The 20,735-nt window shown below is 47.2% G+C and overlaps 1 protein-coding gene across 1 annotated transcript; it reads left to right on the top strand.

Moving 5' to 3' along the window:
* The first annotated feature begins 583 nt into the window (after window positions 1–583).
* On the top strand, window positions 584–20,684 carry LOC124670474 (187-kDa microtubule-associated protein AIR9). The gene is made up of 37 exons (XM_047206972.1): window positions 584–1,410; window positions 1,504–1,569; window positions 1,785–1,850; window positions 1,972–2,043; window positions 2,124–2,189; window positions 2,284–2,346; window positions 2,425–2,490; window positions 2,976–3,075; window positions 3,573–3,674; window positions 4,082–4,305; window positions 4,871–4,985; window positions 5,407–5,527; window positions 5,665–5,837; window positions 6,432–6,564; window positions 8,328–8,428; window positions 8,507–8,554; window positions 8,672–8,856; window positions 8,972–9,089; window positions 9,563–9,690; window positions 9,856–10,024; window positions 10,346–10,464; window positions 10,579–10,747; window positions 10,918–11,002; window positions 11,091–11,164; window positions 11,267–11,386; window positions 11,625–11,811; window positions 11,901–12,022; window positions 12,108–12,315; window positions 18,088–18,161; window positions 18,242–18,380; window positions 18,456–18,637; window positions 18,881–19,036; window positions 19,194–19,325; window positions 19,501–19,559; window positions 19,880–19,912; window positions 20,008–20,139; window positions 20,247–20,684. The coding sequence occupies exons 1-37, from the start codon at window positions 733–735 to the stop codon at window positions 20,421–20,423; spliced, it is 4,962 nt and encodes a 1,653-aa protein (XP_047062928.1). The 5' UTR covers window positions 584–732; the 3' UTR covers window positions 20,424–20,684.
* Window positions 20,685–20,735: the final 51 nt, after the last annotated feature.

The raw sequence follows: 20,735 nt of genomic DNA, 5'->3' as shown, positions 1-20,735 counted from the left end.
TGGTTGGGTTTTGAATTTTGAGCCGCGTTTCTGAGCGACCTATGGGGTCTATGGATGCGATTATCAATCCGAGCGCACCGTCTCGGGTCTCGCCGGCGGTGACTCCGGCGGGTGTTTCGATTGAGTTCTCAGGGAACGAGGGGGAGGTTTATGCGCATTCACCAGTAGCACTGGCTAGGGTTTTGTGAGCATTTTGGCAAACATTTAGGCCAGTTTGAGCCTGTTTATGAGTTTTCCGGTGCCTCCCGTGTTCAAGCTTACGGGTTTGACCATCCCGGAAGTTTTTATTTTTGTTTTGTTTTGAATTCCGACCTCAAACTCACGGTTGCTGCATATGTTTTTGCCGAGCTTTAAATTTTCGCATACATATTTTTTTCCCGTACGAGGTCGTGATTGCACGATTCCGTCTCATTGGTACCACTACCTCGCGTCACAGCCTTCGTCATTTCCGTTGGAGGCGTTGACGAATTCCGTCACCAATTTCGAATTATTACGCACTATACAGTTCAGGTTCCATAAGACGCGGGGTGATGGGAATCTGCGATTTCTGCATCGAATTTGTTAAGCAATAATATCCTGACCCTTTCATCTCTGTCACACTGATTGGGTGTTTGTCTTCTGGCAATCCAGGTCACTCATGTGTTCAGTATAGTCATCAAGAGGTTGTTGGCTTGATTACAGCGCACTGGGGGCGAACCAACTTGAGGCTTTCATTCTGATTAATTGTCTGGAATGGAAGCTCCGCTGGAATCGCCCAAGGCGGCTAAGCCGGTGAAGCCTCGAGCATCTGCACCCACTGTCAGGACCACTTCGTCAGTCAAGAAGAAGGCTGATGGCGTAACCTCAACAGAGTCAAATGTATCCCGGTCTTCGTCGATGAAACCTACCTCTACTGCGAATGCTGGTTCGGTGCAGAGAAGAAGCAGCACTGGAACTGCGGGCAAGCAACAGGAGAATGGGAGGTCTGCTGCTGTTGCTAACAAGGCTAGTCCTTCGCTGTCGGATGGGCCGAAGAAGAGTAGACCGGTGTCAGTCCCCGCTGTTAGCTCCAGGCCCTCACTGGAAAAGAGAACTTCTCTGCTGTCTGAGAGGACCAAGGTGGATTCGGTGAAGAAGCCTGCTGTGAAGGCATCACCAACTTCTACACTGAAGAAGGTCCCATCCCTGACAGAGAGCTCCAACGGCACCAGTGCTAGTGCCAGTTCCAGGAGAATGGCTTCAAATGCTTCTCTGAACTCACCGCGGCCATCTTCAGTGACAAGCAGCGCCACAAAGAAATTTGGTTCCCAGACATCATCGGTAGACAAGGGTTCTTCTGTGTCGAGCCGGAGGAAGAGTTCTACTGCTACGAGCCGTGACTCCCGGTTTATGATGCTGCCACAGGTGGATCTGAAGGCTAGCGATGAACTGGTTAGTGTTGCTTTTCTCTATGCCTTTGAATAATCAAGATGATAGCATCATGTGGTCGTTTTCTTTCATCCAACATATTTTCTGCTGATACAGAGGCTGGATTCAAGAGGTCACAGGGTTCGTAGTCTCAAACAGTTGAGACTAACACCTAAACTTGAGGTAAGTACATTTAGCCTCCCCTTCTCTTATGTTTTCTAGCTAGTATAGCTCAGCCGTCTTCTGTTCTTTTAAGTGGACTAGAGACTAGAGAAAAACAAGGTTGTTAATCTGTATGCTCGTTGCCAAGCCTAGGAAGTGTGCAAAGATCACGCAACCAGCATTGCTTATGAAATGGCTGGGATAGAATGTCTGCTAACTATATTTCTTGTTTCTAGTTTGTTTATCTTCGGGACAATCTGCTGTCAAGTTTGGAGGGTATTGAGATACTCAGCGGGGTAAAGGTATCCCCTTGTACCTTTTTGTCTATGTCATAGCCTCCTGTGAGCTTCCGTGTACAGTATTTCTATTGATTGTTTGTTGATCCTGGTTTCTGAAACCATATGTGTTTTGTAATATTGCCAGGTTCTTGATTTGAGCTTTAATGATTTTAAGCTCCCTGAGTTTGAGCCTCTTGAGAATTGCAAAGTCCTCCAGGTTTGTGCTTCTCCACTCATATTAATTGGACACATTAAAGGCTCATGAGCACTAATTTTTATTTATACTGAACTATGTAGCAACTTTATCTTGCTGGAAATCAAATAACTTCACTTGCTAGCCTTCCCGAGTTTCCTAACTTGGAGGTATGATAATGTTGCCAACTTACTCTTAGTAGTTGACCATTTACTTATTTTGATAAAGCTAAACCTCAGTCTCTTATCTCTCTTGTTGTACCAGTTCCTTTCTGTTGCTCAAAATAGGTTAAAGTCACTCTGTATGGCCAGTCAGCCTCGACTTCAAGTGAGTATTCTGATTTTGTCGGACTTGAACATAATAAAATATTCTAGTTAGACCTTAGCTTCCTTTGTTTTTATGTAGGTGTTAGCTGCCAGCAGAAATAAAATATCAACTTTGAGGGGATTTCCACATCTGCCTTCTCTGGAGGTTGGTTTTCCTCAATCTTAGTTACAAGTTATTTACATTGCTTATGTTGTTATTGAGCTAGGCTATGCCAGCATGTCCGCACCTTTGATGGTAGCTTTTAACTTCAAGCTATTGGTTTTTTTGTCAATACCGGGGTGTGTATATCTATTGTCCATGAACTCATGCTCATGAATGCTGCAACTTTCCATTGGTTGCTTTTGCATTTTCTCAAAAAAGATGTAAACTACAGATATTAAGTAATTCACTGATTGGGATTGATAACTGGTTTCAACCACAGCATTCTTTAACCTTGATGGTATAGATAATTTATATGCATGATGGAGCAATTCACACCATTCTTGATTATGATATGATGTTAACACAAACAGTTGGAACCTGAACTTTCTGTATAAGAAATATTTAAATATATGAAGTTATTCGAGAACATTGATGCATGAGGATTCAGCATAATTTGCTCACTGGTGTCTATATTAAACCACCACCAGAATTTACGTGTTGAGGAGAATCCACTTCTTGAGATGCCACACTTGGAAGCTGCTTCTATTCTGCTTGTAGGCCCTACTTTGAAAAAATTCAACGACCAAGGTACGCCTAGACATGCCTTTTACTGTATTGACATGCTTTCAGTTGTATTGTTTATTTTCTGATTTGTTGAACCTGTACTAAGGATCATTGCATAAAACAAAGAACCTGCTGTAAGGAATATCTGTCTTCATACTGCTCTTAATCTTGTTGCTGCTGTAAATTGCATTGAATCGGGTTATCATTACTTACTGAAAAAAGAAGGTTATTGTTGTTGCTTGAGATATTTCCAGATAAATCACCTTCCCTTATCTTTTTTGCTTAAAAAATCTCCCATATAGATATGCTTTTTCCCAATGCTGAGAGATGAGGGAGATCAATATCAATGGTTTACTGGCATGAATAGTAGGAACATGACAGTTGTGAACTCGCATGTTGATAAATTGATTAAACATGTGGAATGCTGCACTGGCCTGGTTGGATAAGTATATATTAGATTGCTTGAGGTGACCAGAATGATGTATCTGATTGCATTGAGATTTTGCATGAATTTGATGCAGATCTGAACCCCAGTGAGGCTGAAATTGCGCAGCAGTATCCTGCTCATACAGCTATATGCATTCGTGGTGGTTGGGAATTTAGCTCCCCTGAAGTTGCTGCTGGTACAAATTTTCTGCAGAGAAATTTGCTTATTGACAACATTTTCTGATGTTTACATATTAGTAGATGAAGTTGGTGCTCTATAATCATAATCTGTATTACTTTGAAAACATGTATTTTGTTAGACGTATGGGTTTATGCTACTGCAGCCATGGCGTATGTCAGAGTGGTAGACTGGTGTTCTGAACACATACCAGCGATGATGCATGGTTACTTCTGTGAAATAATACTGATTTACACTTCCTTTTAGTTCTTTTTTGTTCATGAATAAAAGCTTAGACATTGCATGCCAAGGCTTGAGGCGACTTCAGAACCAAAGTGAAGCTTATGATGTATATTTGTTGTCTGGTTCTTGAGTAATCTTAATAGTTCTAAGTGCGCATTTATTTTGCTCTAATTGCCTTGACAGATTCAACATTTTCCTTCCTGCTTGAACAATGGAAGAATAAATTGCCCCAAGACTGCATAGTGAGGACAGCTTATGTTGATCAACCATTTGAAGAAGATCCCTGCCATTGCCATTTTAGCTTCACAAATCAAAGTAGTGAGGGCAATATAGTCCTCAAATACCAATGGTTTCTAGGTGGCAAGACACCGACAGATTTTGTGCCTATTCCTGAAGAATTAAATGAGGTACAAATAGTCACCCTAAATTTATGTATTTTTGAACTGGGAATACAATTATTTGCATTGGAGATAACAGTACTTGTTAGACCCTTTGTGGTCTGTATGGTCATCCATGTTCCTTCTATTTCCCAACCCTATTACAACTCTAGCCCTTTGCTCAATATTGACCAACATCGGTTGATAGACCTTAAGAACACAAAATTAACCTTTATACCGGTGGGGGGGGGGGCACACTAACATGGTCAAACATAATTGACATCAGCGTAAGGGTGCTTCCGTCGTTTCGCTCGTTGTTCATCAAAATTACCTAAAAACGCCGGCTATATCTCCATTATACGCGACATGGACAAGAAATGTAAACCACAAACTTGCATCATACAGAACAAAGACTACTTGATGGCGTGTTGAGTGGTCCTTCCTCCAGAGTGCACAGTTTATCTCTTGCAATTTGCATTTTCATTTATCATCCGCTTGTACCTTGTCTTTTAAGTCCTTATTAGTTTTCTATAGCTGTAACAGTTTTGCCACGCTACTATCTCTTTGCAAGTTCTAAACTCCTGTTAAATCTAAGGTGTACTGGCCAAAGCGTGAGGATGTTGGAAGATGTTTGAAAGTTGAATGCACTCCACTACTAAATGATGCTGAATTCCCGCCCATTTTTGCTGTATCTTTACCTGTTTGTCCAGGTATGTCGAACAACTCATTGACTCTTATTTGTTAAATTGGATTCTATTTTCTAGTAGTTTTGTTTATAGAGGCCAATTCTGCATGTGGTAAATTAGATAAAATGTGTGCTCTGAATTATGGGGCCTGTTTTTTGCTGGTAAATTATGGGGCCCATTTGGTAAAGCATCTCAGACACTTTATTTGCCTTCCTGCAAGATTTCAAGCTTGTTTATTTCTGAGGAAAGTGGATTTAGTTTTTTTTCTCTGTTAGTACTCATGCATAAGGAATGGCCTTAAGAAGCCATATTTTTAGCATACGAGACAAGATCTAAACCTTACATTACCAAATAAAACAATGCTCTTGTGGGTTCTAAACCAGTGTGCTATGTGAAGTGTCAGCACACTATATAGTAGTTTCCTTAATCACTTCTTTTTTACCAGGGACTGGATGTCCAAAGGTTATCAATCTAACAGTCAGTGGTGAGCTAGTAGAAGGAAATGTACTCAAGGGTGTTCCTGAGATTGCATGGTGTGGTGGGACACCGGGGAAAGGTGTTGCAAGGTTTGTTTACCTCTTTACCCTACAAACTTGTTTCATCTTTATTTGCTCAAATGAACTATGTGAAATGCGCCTAGTTCTTTCTATCTTTTCTTGCATAAGGAATTCCGTTGATTTGTTAAACCTCTTTTGGAATCTAGTTGGTTGAGGCGAACATGGAATGGCAATGCTGAAATAGATGGAGCTGAGGGGATGGAATATCAGCTAACTATAGATGATATCGATTCAAGTTTGGCATTTATGTACACACCTGTTACAGAAGAAGGCGTTAAGGGGGAGCCACAATGTACAATGACAGACTTTGTGAAGGCTGGTAAATACTTCACATCTGCAATCTTCTTGGTTCCCTCTGTCCCCTACCCTTTTGATTTATCTTTACTTTTAACGGGTTTCTGTTGACCTAGCATATGTAAAGCATGCTCATTTGGGTTGTATGTATGAAAGCATAGCAATGACGTTTAGTTTTGGCCTAAAAGTAATCGTGGCATCTAAATTATTTTACAAATCATATGCTGGAGTTTATGTGGACATGAGGTACAGATAATTTTTTCTGTTGGTTCTTTTGTTTAAAAAATCACCACAAAGGCTAGTTTTAAGAATGCATGTACATTTGCATATATGACCTGCTGATTTTAAAGACAACTATTAATGCTTCATCTGCTTAGTCCTCTGACCTCTCTATGAAAGCGTTCACTTGTTTTAAAATGTATGGACCATGTTGATCTCATTTTTAAGTTCTAGAAATATGTACATGTACCCCCTCTGTCCGGAAAAGGATGTCACAGATTTGTCTAAATACACATGTATCTATACACTAAAATGCGCCCTTTTCCGAACTGAGGGAGTACTTCATATGGCCTATTTGTAGTGACCTGGTGCTAGTTTTAACTGTATAACATTATTTCAGGCACACCATCAGTCAGCAATGTACATATTATTGGAGATATTGTTGAAGACATCACAATCAAAGGAAATGGAAAATACTTTGGTGGAAAAGAGGGACTGAGCAAATTCCAGTGGTTTAGAGAGAAGGAAAATGGGTACGTGCTATTACTGTGGGATCTTTGAGTGTACTGAATTAAAAAAATCTTACATTACCCCCCACCTCTACACCAACTAAGGATGCAACATTGCAACCCCCGCAAAAAAAAAAAAGCTAAGGATGCAACAAACAATAACAACATCAAATCCTTTTTTCCCAAGCAAGTTGGTTAGGCTAGATATGAAACCCAACAGAAATATAAGGAAACAACTAAGGGTGCATACAGACATATTATTACAAATCCGATAAAATCAGCAAAACATGATGTGCCTGGTGCAGCACATGTGTAAGCAACCTGCCCCCGCCGCCACCTGCTGAAGTCGCTGAACCGCTGCAATCTTCACCAACGACCTAAGAATTCTTATGGGCTAGTCACCCATAGTCCAAATGCGCTGCACCGCCTTGGACCGGTCGCGGGTCGCCCAACACCCAACACCGCCATGTCTCTGCCTCACATCAGCCAAGAGAGCCAAATAGCTGCAGGAAACCTGCAAGGGTGGCCGGATGAGCAAGGAGAATCCCTGCCGCTGCCTGGGGCAGACAGGGAGCCCGCTCCCAACAGTGGCGAAGAGATCAGAGCAGGAGGTGGCGGCTGCTGATTTGGGGAACCCTAATCACCCCTTTGGATCGCATGCTGAAGCCCAGGGGACGTACCACTGTTTTGTTCTGTGTAATTGGTTTGGTCTTTTCATGCTAGCCAAACAATGAGGTTACTCAAGTTTTTCCGGTGTACAGTTGTCACTTGTCAGGTACGCAGATCCACTCTGTACCTTAGTAGCAACAATGAGATCAAGTAACTTGGGCTTAAGCCAATTAGAGATGAGCATTGCATAGCTCATAAAGAGCTATCTATACTAACAGAAACATAATGTTAGCACATATAAACTACTAGTAAAGATCATGGAAGCAATGCAAGGATAAACTATTCAAGATCTAATCTGAATCCTCCCTTCTACCCCTTTCATCCAATGGTGAGATGGCCAGTCTACTGTCGCTTCTTAGAGCCATGCATCCATTCTTTTACCTTCAATGGTCTTAGGACCAGTGCCAAGTTTAGCATGTGACAAACACACACAATTCCAGAAAATTTGTGTGGCAGGGCACAAAGAACTACAAATTAAATTATCAATTGAACTCCGGTACAAAATTTAGCCTACCCCAACTTGCTTGGGACAAAGGCTTTGATGTTTTATCTTTTACTTTGAAACAAAACTGTAGAGCTTAACAAATTGCAAGGAAAGGTATTTCGTTGAGCATTTGTACCTTTCTCCTAGGAGCACTCATCAAGCTTTGATATTTTGATTTGTCCTGTGCCTTGGTTAAGTACTTAACTTCAACAGAACTTCCTGACTTGTATGATATCATTCCATGTCACTCAACTATGAAATAGCAGTTCAGTAACTAGTATCTCCGAGACTCTGCGCTCCAAAACTAAATCTGGCATGGTCATGTACAATATCTAAGGTACCCATCGTGTTTGAACAGATCTTATGGTCTTAATAGTCCAAGCTTAAATTAAATAGCCTGAACAGTGTACTTGGGTTCCCACATCCCCTTTAGTCATGCCAGACTTTAGGAATCTAGGAATTCATAATATTTTAGGGGCAGCATATGGCAACTGAACTTAAACTTATAAACTAAATAGGAAATATGATAAACCATCATGAAATAGTGCGGTTTATCTTAGCTACACTGGACGAACACTAGTCTAACACCACAAGCAATCGGTAATTCGTGTAATATGTTATTCATGGAATGCAGTGAATTTCTTCTCGTGCTATCAAATAGCACAGAATACACGGTAACCAAGGAGGACGTGGGTTCTCGCCTCAAATTTGTATATACTCCCGTCAATCTCGAAGGTCTGTTCAACTGCCCCCTGCTTATGCCATGTGTGCATGAACATTTTGTAATAGTAAGATACATTATTGTCTTAACAGGCCAGGAGGGTGAAGCTGCTTGCGCCACAACAGAGGCAGTAAAGAAAGGTAGCAACTAATGGCGCCTGTGCCCATTTTGCAATGAAAGTTTAATGTTTCCCTCCTTTGGGGTAATGTCGCTATAAGGTGTGTGATCACTTTGCTTTACCTGCCTTGTTTGGTTAGCCCCTCCAAAAGTCTTCGATTTGAAGATTGTTGGGGAAGCAAGAGAAGGAAGCAAGGTATCTGTTACTGCTACTGTCACAGGTGGCACTGAAGGATCCAGCAGGGTTCAGTGGTTCAAGTCATCTTCATCTGAATTGCCATATAACCATGAGATTGAAGCCCTTTGTACATCTAAAATCTCTAAGGTACTCTATATGTTCTCAACTTCTCTTGTGCAGCATTACTGCACTCCTAGTCATGTTTTATTTGTCACATTTTATTTAATGGAGATATGGCCGTGTTACACCTTTTCTTTATTAGACATTCCGGGTTCCACTTGGTGCTGTCGGATATTATATCGTTGCAAAGTTCACTCCTGTGGCACCTGATGGCGAAATTGGTGCACCAGCCTATGCTATATCAAACAATGTTGTGGAAAGTAAGTCCATTTCTGTCAACCTTAACTGTTTGTTCTAAATAACATTTGTGTGCACTCCTTTGATAATGTTCAGAACCCTCATTTTTTTCACCATTCCATTATCTTTCCACACTTCAATACTTCATTCATATTCATCAATGGAAGATAATCTAATTTCTTCATTTATTGAATGGCTCGCTATAAGTCTTCTACAGTTCTACTGGATTATCTCCACAAATTTCTTAGCCAGTAGATTTCATCATTTCACTTGTGTAATGTCGGAACACTGAGGGGATTGTATTCATTACATCCAAAACTTTTGTAAGGTCATCAAGTTCCACACTATTCATCTGTTTATATGTTCACCTTTGAGCTTTGTTTTTTTGCTTAGGCAAGTATGCATTACCTGCTTGTGGTTTACCTCTTTGTTCTCAGTACTGTTGTCATTTCCTTTCAAAATTTTACAGCTTGGTTACCTTTCTCCTTTCTTGCAGCATTGCCGCCCAGCCTGAACTTTTTGACAGTCACTGGTGAGTTCTCAGAGGATCAAATGTTGACTGCATCATATGGGTACATTGGGGGCTATGAAGGAAAGAGTTTATATAGTTGGTATCTTCACGAGGTATTTTTATTTTCTTGTAGCTTAGTTAATACTGATACTCAGTAAATATTACTCATCCATATTGTGTGTCTAGACATGCTATAGTTAGCATATACTGCCTGGTTACTAGGAACATTCTGCGTTCTTTATGCAACATATCTGTTCCACTTACATAAAGTTTGACAGACTGAAGATGATGAAGGCAGCCCACTTACAGAAGCGTCTGGTTTGCTACAATACCACATTAAAAAAGAAGATATTGGGAAGTTCGTTTCTTTCAAATGCATACCTATCAGAAATGATGGTATTGCTGGTGAGCCAGGAGTTTTCATAGGAAAGGACAGAGTTACACCAGGTTCACATTCTCCCTTTCCTGAGCAATTTCCGAAATAGGAGATCACTTTATGTGTCAAAGCAAGAAACTGGCTGGGTAAATGAACCAGATTCTTTATGAATGACTAATCGCGACTTGATGCCTGTGATTATATACATGTAAAAATTAAAGAAGTTCCAGTATGCTGCTTGATTCACTTTTGGGGATTGGTTGCTTTTTATTGCTGAGTTATCTTTCCGGATTGTGGTTATGATACAGTCTGGATGTTTACTGAAGAGTAAATTTGTCAAACATAACAACTTCTGAAGCACTGACTAACTAAATCTCACCACATTGTATCAGGAAGTCCAACACTACTTTCTCTTGAACTAAATGGTGATGCCATTGAAGGGACAACTATGGTTGCCAATAGAAGATATTGGGGTGGAGAAGAAGGAGACACGCTATTCCGTTGGTTATTGGTAGGTTCCTCTTATTAGAACACCACTATTCTTTTCACATAATGATGACTCATAAGCTGTAACAGACTGCGCATACCTACATCATCATTCCAATGAACTTTCTTGTGTCTGTAGACAAGTTCTGATGGAACCCAGAAGGAAATTGAAGGCGCAACAAGTTCATCATACAGCTTGAAATGCGATGATATTGGCTTTTATGTGGCTGTATCGTGTGTTCCTGTTAGAAGTGACGGAGTTCATGGTTCTTTGGTGTTGACAGAAGCAATCGGTCCTATTAACCCTGGTACATGAGCTGGCAAATTGATCTCCTGTGAAAATGAGTGTTATTCTTTAGTGTTTGTGTTTCCGTGCACATTTGCATATGGGCACACATTTCTTTAAAGTTTTCACTGATCCAATAATACTGACTAGTGTAAATGGGCCAATATCCTTATATAGTTTACTTGTTTGCAGGACCACCATCATGTCGGTCACTTGAGCTAGCTGGCTCTATGCTTGAAGGTGGTCGGTTGACCTATCATGCTGAGTATACCGGAGGGTAAGATGCACTGCCAATGTTCCAGGTTATGACTAATGTCATATAGTAACCGACTTACCTTGTTTGCTTCTTTTTCTTCCCATTCTAGTGTCAAGGGAAACTGCATCCAGGAATGGTTCAGAGTATATGAAGGTGGTAGCAAGGACAAGTTGATTGCGAATGGTTAGTGTGAATTAAGTGCCCTTTTAAGGCCTGCCTGCTATCACACACAGCTCCTTTTTGGGGGGCTGACCGGAATTAATGGTTTATTGTGTCTCTTCATAGAATGTCTAGAGCTTACTCTAGCTGATGTTGATTGCCGAATTGAGGTTACCTTTACACCTGTACGAGAAGATGGATTACAAGGGTCACCTAAGAGCGTTTCATCAGATATAATCTTACCTGGTTAGTGTTTCCTCTAAAAATATTTACTGTTTCCATCGGTGGAGAAGCCTTTATCTAGTGCAGAAAGAAAAGGTCCGGTAGCTTTCTTATTGTTCATTACATAGATGGTCATTATATGTGATAATCTGCATCCTGTACAACATAGATACGATTAATTTAGCTCTGAGTTAGTGTGTCCAAAATCTATGTTGTACTAGTATAAAGTATCGACTATTTGTTAATCCATCATTTGTCACAGGGGAGCCCAAGGGTACCAGCCTTGTTCTACCAGAGTGTTTTGAGGACAATGAAATTTCTCCTGTTAAAGCCTACTTCGGTGGCCAGGAAGGCACTGTAAAATATACTTGGTTCCGAGCTACAGAGAAGCTCGAAAACTTAGAATCTGATCTGGTGGCATCATCTTCAGAAGTTGTGGGAGAAACCTTGTGCGTTCTTTACTGATTTCATCAAGCCTTTTACTTTTGAATGATCTATATTGAGAGCTAATCCGTTTGAATAATGGAATGTCTAACAGAGTGTACAAACCGTCATTGGATGATGTTGGCTTCTACTTGATCCTTTCCTGGGTTCCTACACGATGTGATGGAAAAACTGGTGATACATTGATGGCTATTACCGATAACCCTGTCATGGCAGGTTGCCACTTGATCCGTTCCTACTTGACATTGCCGTGTGTTTATTTAACTTCCTGCAGATCCTTATTCTTGTATGAAATTTGCAGCTTTTCCATCTGCTTTGGATGTTAGCTTAAAGCAGACAAGTTCAGCCTTATACAATGGAGTGGGTATTTATTATGGTGGATACGAGGGATCAAGCTTGCATAAGTGGTACAGGGAATCTAGTGATGGAACCAGGATTTGTATAGAGGGTGCTGATTCAAGTACATATGAAGTTACGGATGCAGATTACAGCTGCCGTCTGCTGTTTGGGTAAATCACTTTAATTTAGTCACTTTGATTTAGTCTATTTTTGTCTAGTATGCCTACACAATATGCTGCAATAACTCGATGGATTGCTTAATATCATCTTTTGTTAAATAATATAGTTCACTTGAAACCTCACTGGGATGTTCTGCTTTTTATTTTCTAAGTTGTTCCACTAGTTTTCTTCTTTTCTCAAAGGTATCATGGGTCCAATCTGCCCAAAAATCATATTCTAAAGGATTTGTTACTGAATATCTGCTATCGTAGATTTCATCGTTCATAAATGATGAAACATCTGAAGCACTTTGGTTTTTTAACAAATAATTGTCAGGGATAATTTTGGTAGAGACTAGGGTTCTACCGGGTCTAGGGCGGAGATTGTAAGGGTGGAAGTGAGGGCGGAGAGGTTGGAGAGCTCGGCGCCGGCGGCTGGGCGCCGTCGCGGAGGAAGGAGGCGGCGGCTAGGGTTGTTGCGGCGGGGGCACGGGGTCTCCCGTCTCCCTTCGGAGACGAGACAAGTATTGATACCGAATATTGTCCGATTAATCTCGAAGGGATACAAGTGTTTATATAGGAGGACGGCCTCCTCTAAACCCTAATTTACTTGGGCTAAGCCCCTAATTTACTTGGGCTAAGCCCATAACTAGCCACTAGTGGGCTTCCTGCGTGTATAGGTCAAACCGACCATAACATCTCTCCCCGCCTTCTCAAACAGACTCGTCCTCGAGCCGAACTTCGGAACCGTCGGCGGAGATCTTCAAGCTTCTCCCAAGTCGCCTCGTCCTCCGAGCGGCTCTGTCCAATGCACCAAGACGTGCCAAACACCACGGCGCTGCCGGGCCTTCAACACGCGAGCCACACTCCGCCGGGCAGGCTCGAGACGCCCATCCGAAGTAGGTGGAAGAGCTGGTGGTGCGTAGGAGGGTCGCCCGGCAGGCCTTCGGAGACCGACGTTGAAGACGTCGTGGAGGCGCGAGCCCGCAGTGCAACTCGAGGCGGTAGGCGAGCTTGCCGATGCGCTCCAAGACACGGAAAGGACCGGCGTAACGAGGGCCCAACTTGCGCCGGAGCGCGGGTCCAAGGACCGGGTCGTCCCGGTGAAGAAGGCGGAGCCGGACCCGCCGTCCACCGCAAACTCCGCCTCGCGATGATGAGCATCATAGTACTTCCTAGCCGCCGCCGAGCCCGAAGAAGTCGGCCGGCGCGCCGCCCGCATCTCGTCGCGCGGTACGCCAGCAGGTCATCCACCGTGTCGCGCACGGGCCGTGCCGTACGCATAGGGAAGCATCGCCGGTGGTGGCCTCCCGTAGACCACCTCAAAGGGAGTAGTGTGCGGCGCGGAGTGGTAGGACGTGTTGTAGCAAGCACTCGGCCCACGCCGGCCCGGTCCACCCAAGCTCGTGGACGATCCCCGTGATGCAGCCGCAGTACATGGCGATGATCTTGTTGACGACCTCCGACCGGCCGTCCGTCTGAGGATGAAACGCCGTGCTCATGCGGAGCTTCACGCCTGCCAACCCAAAGAGGTCCCTCCAGACGTGACCCGTGAATACAGGATCACGATCACTGACGATGGAGGACGGAAACCCATGGAGGCGAACGATGCCGTCGAAGAAGGCGCGTGCCACGGACGCCGCCGTATAGGGATGGCCGAGGGCGATGAAGTGCGCGTACTTGGAGAAACGGTCGACCACCGTGGAGGATGACGGACTTGCCGCCAACCTTCCGGCAGCCCCTCGATGAAGTCCATGGAGATGTCCGCCCACACCTGGGACGACACGTCCGGCCGGTTGCGGAAGCCCGCCGGACGGAGCGGTTCCGTCTTGTTCCGCCGGCATGTGACACACGCCGCACCCGGCCTCGCACCAGACGCCATCCCTCGGAATGTAAAAATCGGCGCGGAGACGGTGCAGGTCTTCCGGACGCCCTCGTGACTCGCGGAATGCGCCAAGGACAAGGCCCGGTGGCGCAGGTGATCCGGCACAAAGATGCGGCGCCCATGGAGGAGTAGTCCCTCGTCCGAGCGCCATGGCGCGGCCAGCTCGCCGTCGGCCGTGCGCCGGCGCAGCTGCCGCGCGCATCCGCGGCCTCGGTAGTAGCGCGGCGAACCTCGTCGATGAAGGCGAAAGATGGCCCGGAGTGGATGCGGAGGGCCGCACCGACCGTGGGCGCGTCCGCGGCGTCGTCGATGTCGCGGCGGGACAGGGCGTCGGCGACCGTGTTGAGGCGGCCGGGCGGTACTCGACGGTGAAGTCGAAGCCGAAGAGCTTGCCGATCCACCGATGCCGCGGCACCGTGGAGAGGCGCTCGATCCGAGCAAGAACTTCAGGCCGTAGTGGTCCGTGCGCACATGGAATGTCCGGCCCCAAAGATACGCCGCCGCGTGGCGCACCGGCTCGGACCAGCCCGATCAGCTCGCGCTCATATGCGGCGAGCTTGTGGTGGCGCGCGGCGAAAGGGCGGCCGAAGAAAGCGAGTGGCCCTCGCCTTGGCGAAGGACGGCGCCGAAGCCGATGCCGAGGCGTCGCAGCCCACCACAAACGGCTCGTCGAAGTCCGGCATCCGAAGAACGGGGCCCGTCGTGAGTGCCCGCCGCGGGCGGCGAAGGCCGTGGCCGCCTCCTCGTCCCAGGAGAAAGCGTCGCGGCGAGCGGGCGCGTGAGAGGCGCGGCGATGAGGCCGAAGTCCCGGATGTACCGCCGGTAGTATCCCGCGAGGCCCAAAATCCGCGAAGAGCTCGCGGCGACCGGGGCGTCGGCCGAGCGGCGACGGCGGCGACCTTGTCGGCGTCCATCGCGACACCGTCGGCGGAGATGACGTGGCCCAAGTACGCGACGGAGGTCGTGCCAAACGAGCACTTCGAGCGCTTGAGATGAAGACGATGCGCTCGAAGCTCGTTGAAGATGATGGCCACGTGCCGCAGTGCTCCGCCCGGGATGCGCCGTAGATCAAAATATCATCAAAGAAAACAAGCACAAAGCGTCGTAAGTAGGGGCTGAGCACGTCGTTCATCGTGGCCTGGAAGGTCGCCGGCGCGTTGGAGAGGCCGAACGGCATCACCAAAAACTCGTAGTGGCCATGGTGAGTGCGGAACGCCGTCTTGGCGATGTCGTCCGGTGCATACGCACCGATGATAGCCCGAGCGCAAGTCGAGCTTGGTGAAGAAGCGCGCGCCATGCGGCTCGTCCGGGAGCTCATCCACGACGGGGACGGGGAACTTGTCCTTGGACGTGACGATGTTGAGGGCGCGAAAGTCGATGCGAAGCGCCACGTGCCGTCGGTCTTGCGCACAAGGAGCACGGGGCGCAGAACGGCGACGTCGGAATCCGGATGATGCCCCGTGCTAGCATGACCGCCACCCGGCGCTCGAGCTCGTCCATCTCGCAGCTGGGGTACCGGTGACGGCCGCACAGCCGACGGGCGCCGTGTTCGGCAGCAGGTGTATGCGGTGGTCACGGGGCCGCGAGGGGGAGGCCCCGCGGCTCGTCGAAGAGGTCGCCGTGCCGCCGCAGCAAGTCGGCCGAGAGCGGGTGCGCCTCGTCCAGCGCGGCGGCCATCGGGTGGAGCTGCGGGGATGCGCCGGTGCTGCCCAAGCCCGTCCGAGTGAACACGGCGGCCGCCCTCGCGCCGAAGATGAGGGACAGACACGTCGAGGTCCCAAAGGATGGGGCCTAAGGTGCTCGTGAAGTCGAGGCCGAGGATGAAGTCGTAGCAGCCCAAGTCGATGCCGACGCAGCCGATGGAGAATGGCTCGTCGCCTACGAGCACGGGAACTCGTCGCGCCACACCCCGGCACGTAAGACGGTCCCCGTTGGCGACGGTGACGCCGTACTTCTCCGATCCCGCCGGCCGGAGAGCGAGGCGGCGCATGGCGGTGTTGGATAGGAAGTTGTGCGTCGAGCCCGTGTCCACCGGCAGCGGTGAGACGCTCCCCATTGATCGTCACCGGGAGCGAGCATCGTCTTTGCCGTCTTGATGCCCGCCATAGCATGAAGAGAGACGACGAAGGCGGACGCGTCGACCGGCGCGTAGGTCGTGACACCGGCCTCGTGACGGTGGCGGCCGCGAGCTCGGCGGCGAGAGCCTCCACGTCGGCGTCGTCGACGGTCTCCGGGTAGAAGAGGCGGGCGCACGTGTGGCCCGGCGCGTACTCTCGTCGCAGCTGAAGCACGGCCCTTGGCGGCGCCGCTCGAAGTTGCTCCGCGGCCGCCGCCCGCTTGAAGGGGCGAGTCGGCGCAGGAGGCCCGCGGGAGCAGCCGGCCGGCGCGGGGCGCGGCGGGCGGCGGGCGTCGGGGCCGGGTCGGAGCGCGGGACGAGCGCCGCCACGTTGCGCGTAGACCTCGCCGCATGGCGATGGCGCGCTGCTCGTAGGCCCGTGCGTAGTACATGGCCGTCCGCAGTCCGCAGGCTCGCGCATCTCGACGTCGACGCGGATGTAGCTCCGCGGAGGCCGCCGACGAAGAGATCGGCGCGCCGCCGCGCCGAGACGCCCGGGGCATGGCACGCGAGCGCCCGAAAACGGTCGGCGAAGTCCCGGACCGTGGCGGTGAAGGCGAGGCGTCCCAGCTCGGCGAGGCGGCTTCCGCGTAGGGTCGGCCCAAACCGGCCGGAGGCACAGGTCGCGGAGCGCTCCCAGACGGCATCCCGCCCTCGTCCCGCTCGAGGGCGTAGTACCAAGTCCGCGCGGCGCCCGTAGGTGATAGGAGGCGATCCACGTGCGGTCGGCGCCGAGCGTCCGCTGCCCCCGAAAGAACCGCTCACACCGGTTCGGCCGGTCCGGGGATCGGTGGCGCCGTCGTAGGCGGCGAACTCCGCCTGGTGAAGCGGGGCGGCCGCTGTGCCGCAGGCGGGACCTCGGGGCGCCCTCCGGCGGCCCGGGTTGAAGGACGTGCTCGCGGCGGCGGGGCCGCAAACCCGCCGAGACCGCCAAAGGGGCGGGCGGGCTGCTGAGCCGTCGTCCGCGCCGCAGTCTGAGTGTAGACGGGCGGCGCGTCGATCCATGTGGGAATTGGCGAAGGCGATGGCGGCCACCACGCGGGGCGACCGTTGTTGGCGGCGGAGGCGGGCGGTGGGGGCGGCGGGTGCTGGCCGGCCTTGATCTCCGCGAGCTCGAAACGGATGGCGCGGAGACTGTCGGCGAGGTCCGCCAAAGTAGCGGGCAGGAGGTCAAGGCCCGTGGGGGCGGCGGCGGCTCGGTCTCCGTTGGAGGCGGCGGCGGCTCCCTGCAAGTGCGTGGGCGCCGGTCATGGCGGCGGCGGTGGCGGTGGTGGTGTTGGTGGCGGCGGCGGACGTGGCGGCGATGGGGTCGACGGGGGCTGTTGGAGCCCATGAGACCTAGGCAATCTGATACCAAAGTGGTAGAGACTAGGGTTCTACCGGGTCTAGGGCGGAGATTGTAAGGGTGGAAGTGAGGGCGGAGAGGTTGGAGAGCTCGGCGCCGGCGGCTGGGCGCCGTCGCGGAGGAAGGAGGCGGCGGCTAGGGTTGTTGCGGCGTGGGCACAGGGGTCTCCCGTCTCCCTTCGGAGACGAGACAGTATTGATACTGAATATTGTCCGATTAATCTCGAAGGGATACAAGTGTTTATATAGGAGGACGGCCTCCTCTAAACCCTAATTTACTTGGGCTAAGCCCCTAATTTACTTGGGCTAAGCCCATAACTAGCCACTAGTGGGCTTCCTGCGTGTATAGGTCAAACCGACCATAACAAATTTGGTGGAAAATTATGAAGTGGTCTTTCTTGATGTCTAATATGCAGTATGCCTTTGTAACACTTGGCAGGTATACCCCTATTCGTTCAGATGGGGTCATCGGCGAAGAAAAGATTTCTGGACCATCTGATATAATCTTTCCTGGTAAGCTATACATGTATGAACCTAATGGTTACTACTTAAATGTTTGTATTTTTTATATAAACTGAATCCTTTGGTCGCAGAGCAACTCCAAATTGAGACCCTCTCTTTCAAAGGAAATCAAGTCGAGAGGGAAACACTTACTGTAGTTGAACAAATTCCAAGCAATGAGACTCAAGAACATATATGGCGTAACTACAAGAAAGAAATAAAATATCAATGGTAATAAAAGAGACACATCTGTTTTTCCCTTTAGTCAATATGCATGTAACACGTACTGTGTATCTTTGGATGTAGGTTTGCTTCAAATGAATCAGGAGCTGACCTGTCTTTTGAACCTTTGGCTACCGAGTGCTCTCGGTCATACAGAGTACAATTTGAGGATATTGGTCGATGCCTCAAATGTGAATGCTTTGTTATTGATGTATTTGGCCGATTCAGTGAATCAGTATCAGCTGTGACCTCCCCTATTTTACCAGGTCTTTTCTTCTGCTTATATATAAGACACATTTTTTGTGTCTTAAACATGTGCATACTTCCGCCCTCTCCATTGAAGTTGTTTTGTCCACTTAGGGAAAATTAATACTAGTTGGTATATGGTTATTGCAATTTCGACCCACCAATGACAAATCACACTAACATTACTGATTGCTGATAATTTGGTATACAACCTCATGCAAATTAACAGCAAGATTATAAACAGTGGTATTTGGTTTTAACAGGAATACCTAAAATTGAAAAACTGGAAATTGAAGGAAGAGGTTTCCACACCAACTTATATGCTGTTCAGGGTACCTATAGTGGAGGCAGAGAAGGCAAGAGCAAAATTCAGTGGCTTAGGTCAATGGTTGGAAGCCCTGATCTTATCTCCATACCTGGTATGTTGATATTGTAAAAGAAATTATCGATGCGTACCAAGTTTTAACAATATTCTAATGTTTACCTCCTAATGGACACACAATCTTAACCAATCAACTATTCTTCTAAACTGGCACTTTTACATGATCTCTTACTTGTGCTCGGCTTTTTGTGCAGGTGAAAATGGAAGGATGTATGAAGCAAATGTTGATGATGTAGGGTACAGACTTGTTGCAATTTACACACCTGTGAGAGAGGATGGAGTTGAGGGACGACCTGTTTCTGCTTCAACAGAGCCGATTGCTGTTGGTATAGTCAAATTACCTATCCTCATCCCTGTAAAAAAGAATACATATCATCTTCCCCAAATGTTTTTTATTATTGGTTACTGCGATTTTATTAATACCCTTCACTAGTTTTTTTGTTGTGTTGTTATACCCTTCACTAGTTCGTAGTATTAATTTTTTTGCTTTCACTTGTACAGAGCCTGAAATTTACAAGGAAGTGAAACAGAAGCTTGACGATGGTTCTGTCAAGTTTGAGGTGACAACAATTTTTTTTAAATTACCTTCTTTTTATTGTTCAGGACTATCGTGAATAGTTTGGTCTGCACCCTACATGCTGTTGAAATCAGCTTAGTTTCCTATTTACGGTTGTTGCTGAGAAATAATAGTTGTGTATCTGCCCTACTAAATTCTAGGTACGAGAGATTCCACTGCAATGATAATTTCGGTGACTACTAATTATTTCAAGAAAATGTTAGGAAAATGTTTGCTAACTTCACTAATGCTATACATTGTGTTATCTCTACCGAAGTTTATTCTCTGTTTACTAACTGGACTGCGCAATTTTGCACTGAACAGGTTTTGTGTGACAAGGACCGAACACCAAAAAAGGTATATCCTCTAGCTTTTGATGTTCTGCCTCATCGAATCTCACCAGCATACCACGCTCTATAACTTGTCCTTTTTTACCAAAACAATACCAACAGGCGCAAGTGATGGGACATTTGGAGCGGAGAATTTTGGAAGCCAACAGAAAGAGGATCAAAGTTGTAAAGCCTGGATCCAAGACATCGTTTCCAACTACTGAAGCCCGAGGGACCTACACCCCTCCGTTCCATGTAAGTTCTTACCATGATAATATGTATGTACATTTTTTCTTCCCGGAATATACTAGTGCCTTACAAATATTTGGAAGACAGTGCTAACAGTTATTTGAGCCTTTCAGGTTGAACTATACCGCAATGATCAACACCGTTTCAAGATTGTTGTTGACGGTGATAATGAAGTTGACTTGATGGTGCAAACACGACATATGCGGGATCTTGTTATTCTGGTGATCAGGGGCTTTGCCCAAAAGTTCAACAGCACCTCCCTTAACTCACTTCTCAGGATAGAGGCATGAAAGGCTAACAGTGTACACCAATCAGGAAAGCTCTTCAATACTGGTGTTCCGATTGTTTGTTTGTAGTGTGTATTTTGTAGGATTTGTAGCGTGTCAGCTTGTGGGTACGGATTTGTGCCCTTTTGAAGGACCAACAAACAAGGGCTAGTTGCCCTCTTGTTTTTACATGGTCATGAAGTGTACATAGGTTTTCAGAGTGAGTGAGTGGTGTTGTATATTCAGATACAGCTTGTGCATGGCATTTTAATGCCAGGTCATATCGTTGATGATCAATCTTCGCTGATAATCACAGTGATGCAAGGATGTGTGATT

This window comes from Lolium rigidum, chromosome 7, assembly GCF_022539505.1.
Source record: "Lolium rigidum isolate FL_2022 chromosome 7, APGP_CSIRO_Lrig_0.1, whole genome shotgun sequence".
NCBI classification, from domain to species: domain Eukaryota; kingdom Viridiplantae; phylum Streptophyta; class Magnoliopsida; order Poales; family Poaceae; genus Lolium; species Lolium rigidum.
Note: the sequence above shows the minus strand (reverse complement) of the source record. Positions and strands in the feature narration are given on the sequence as shown.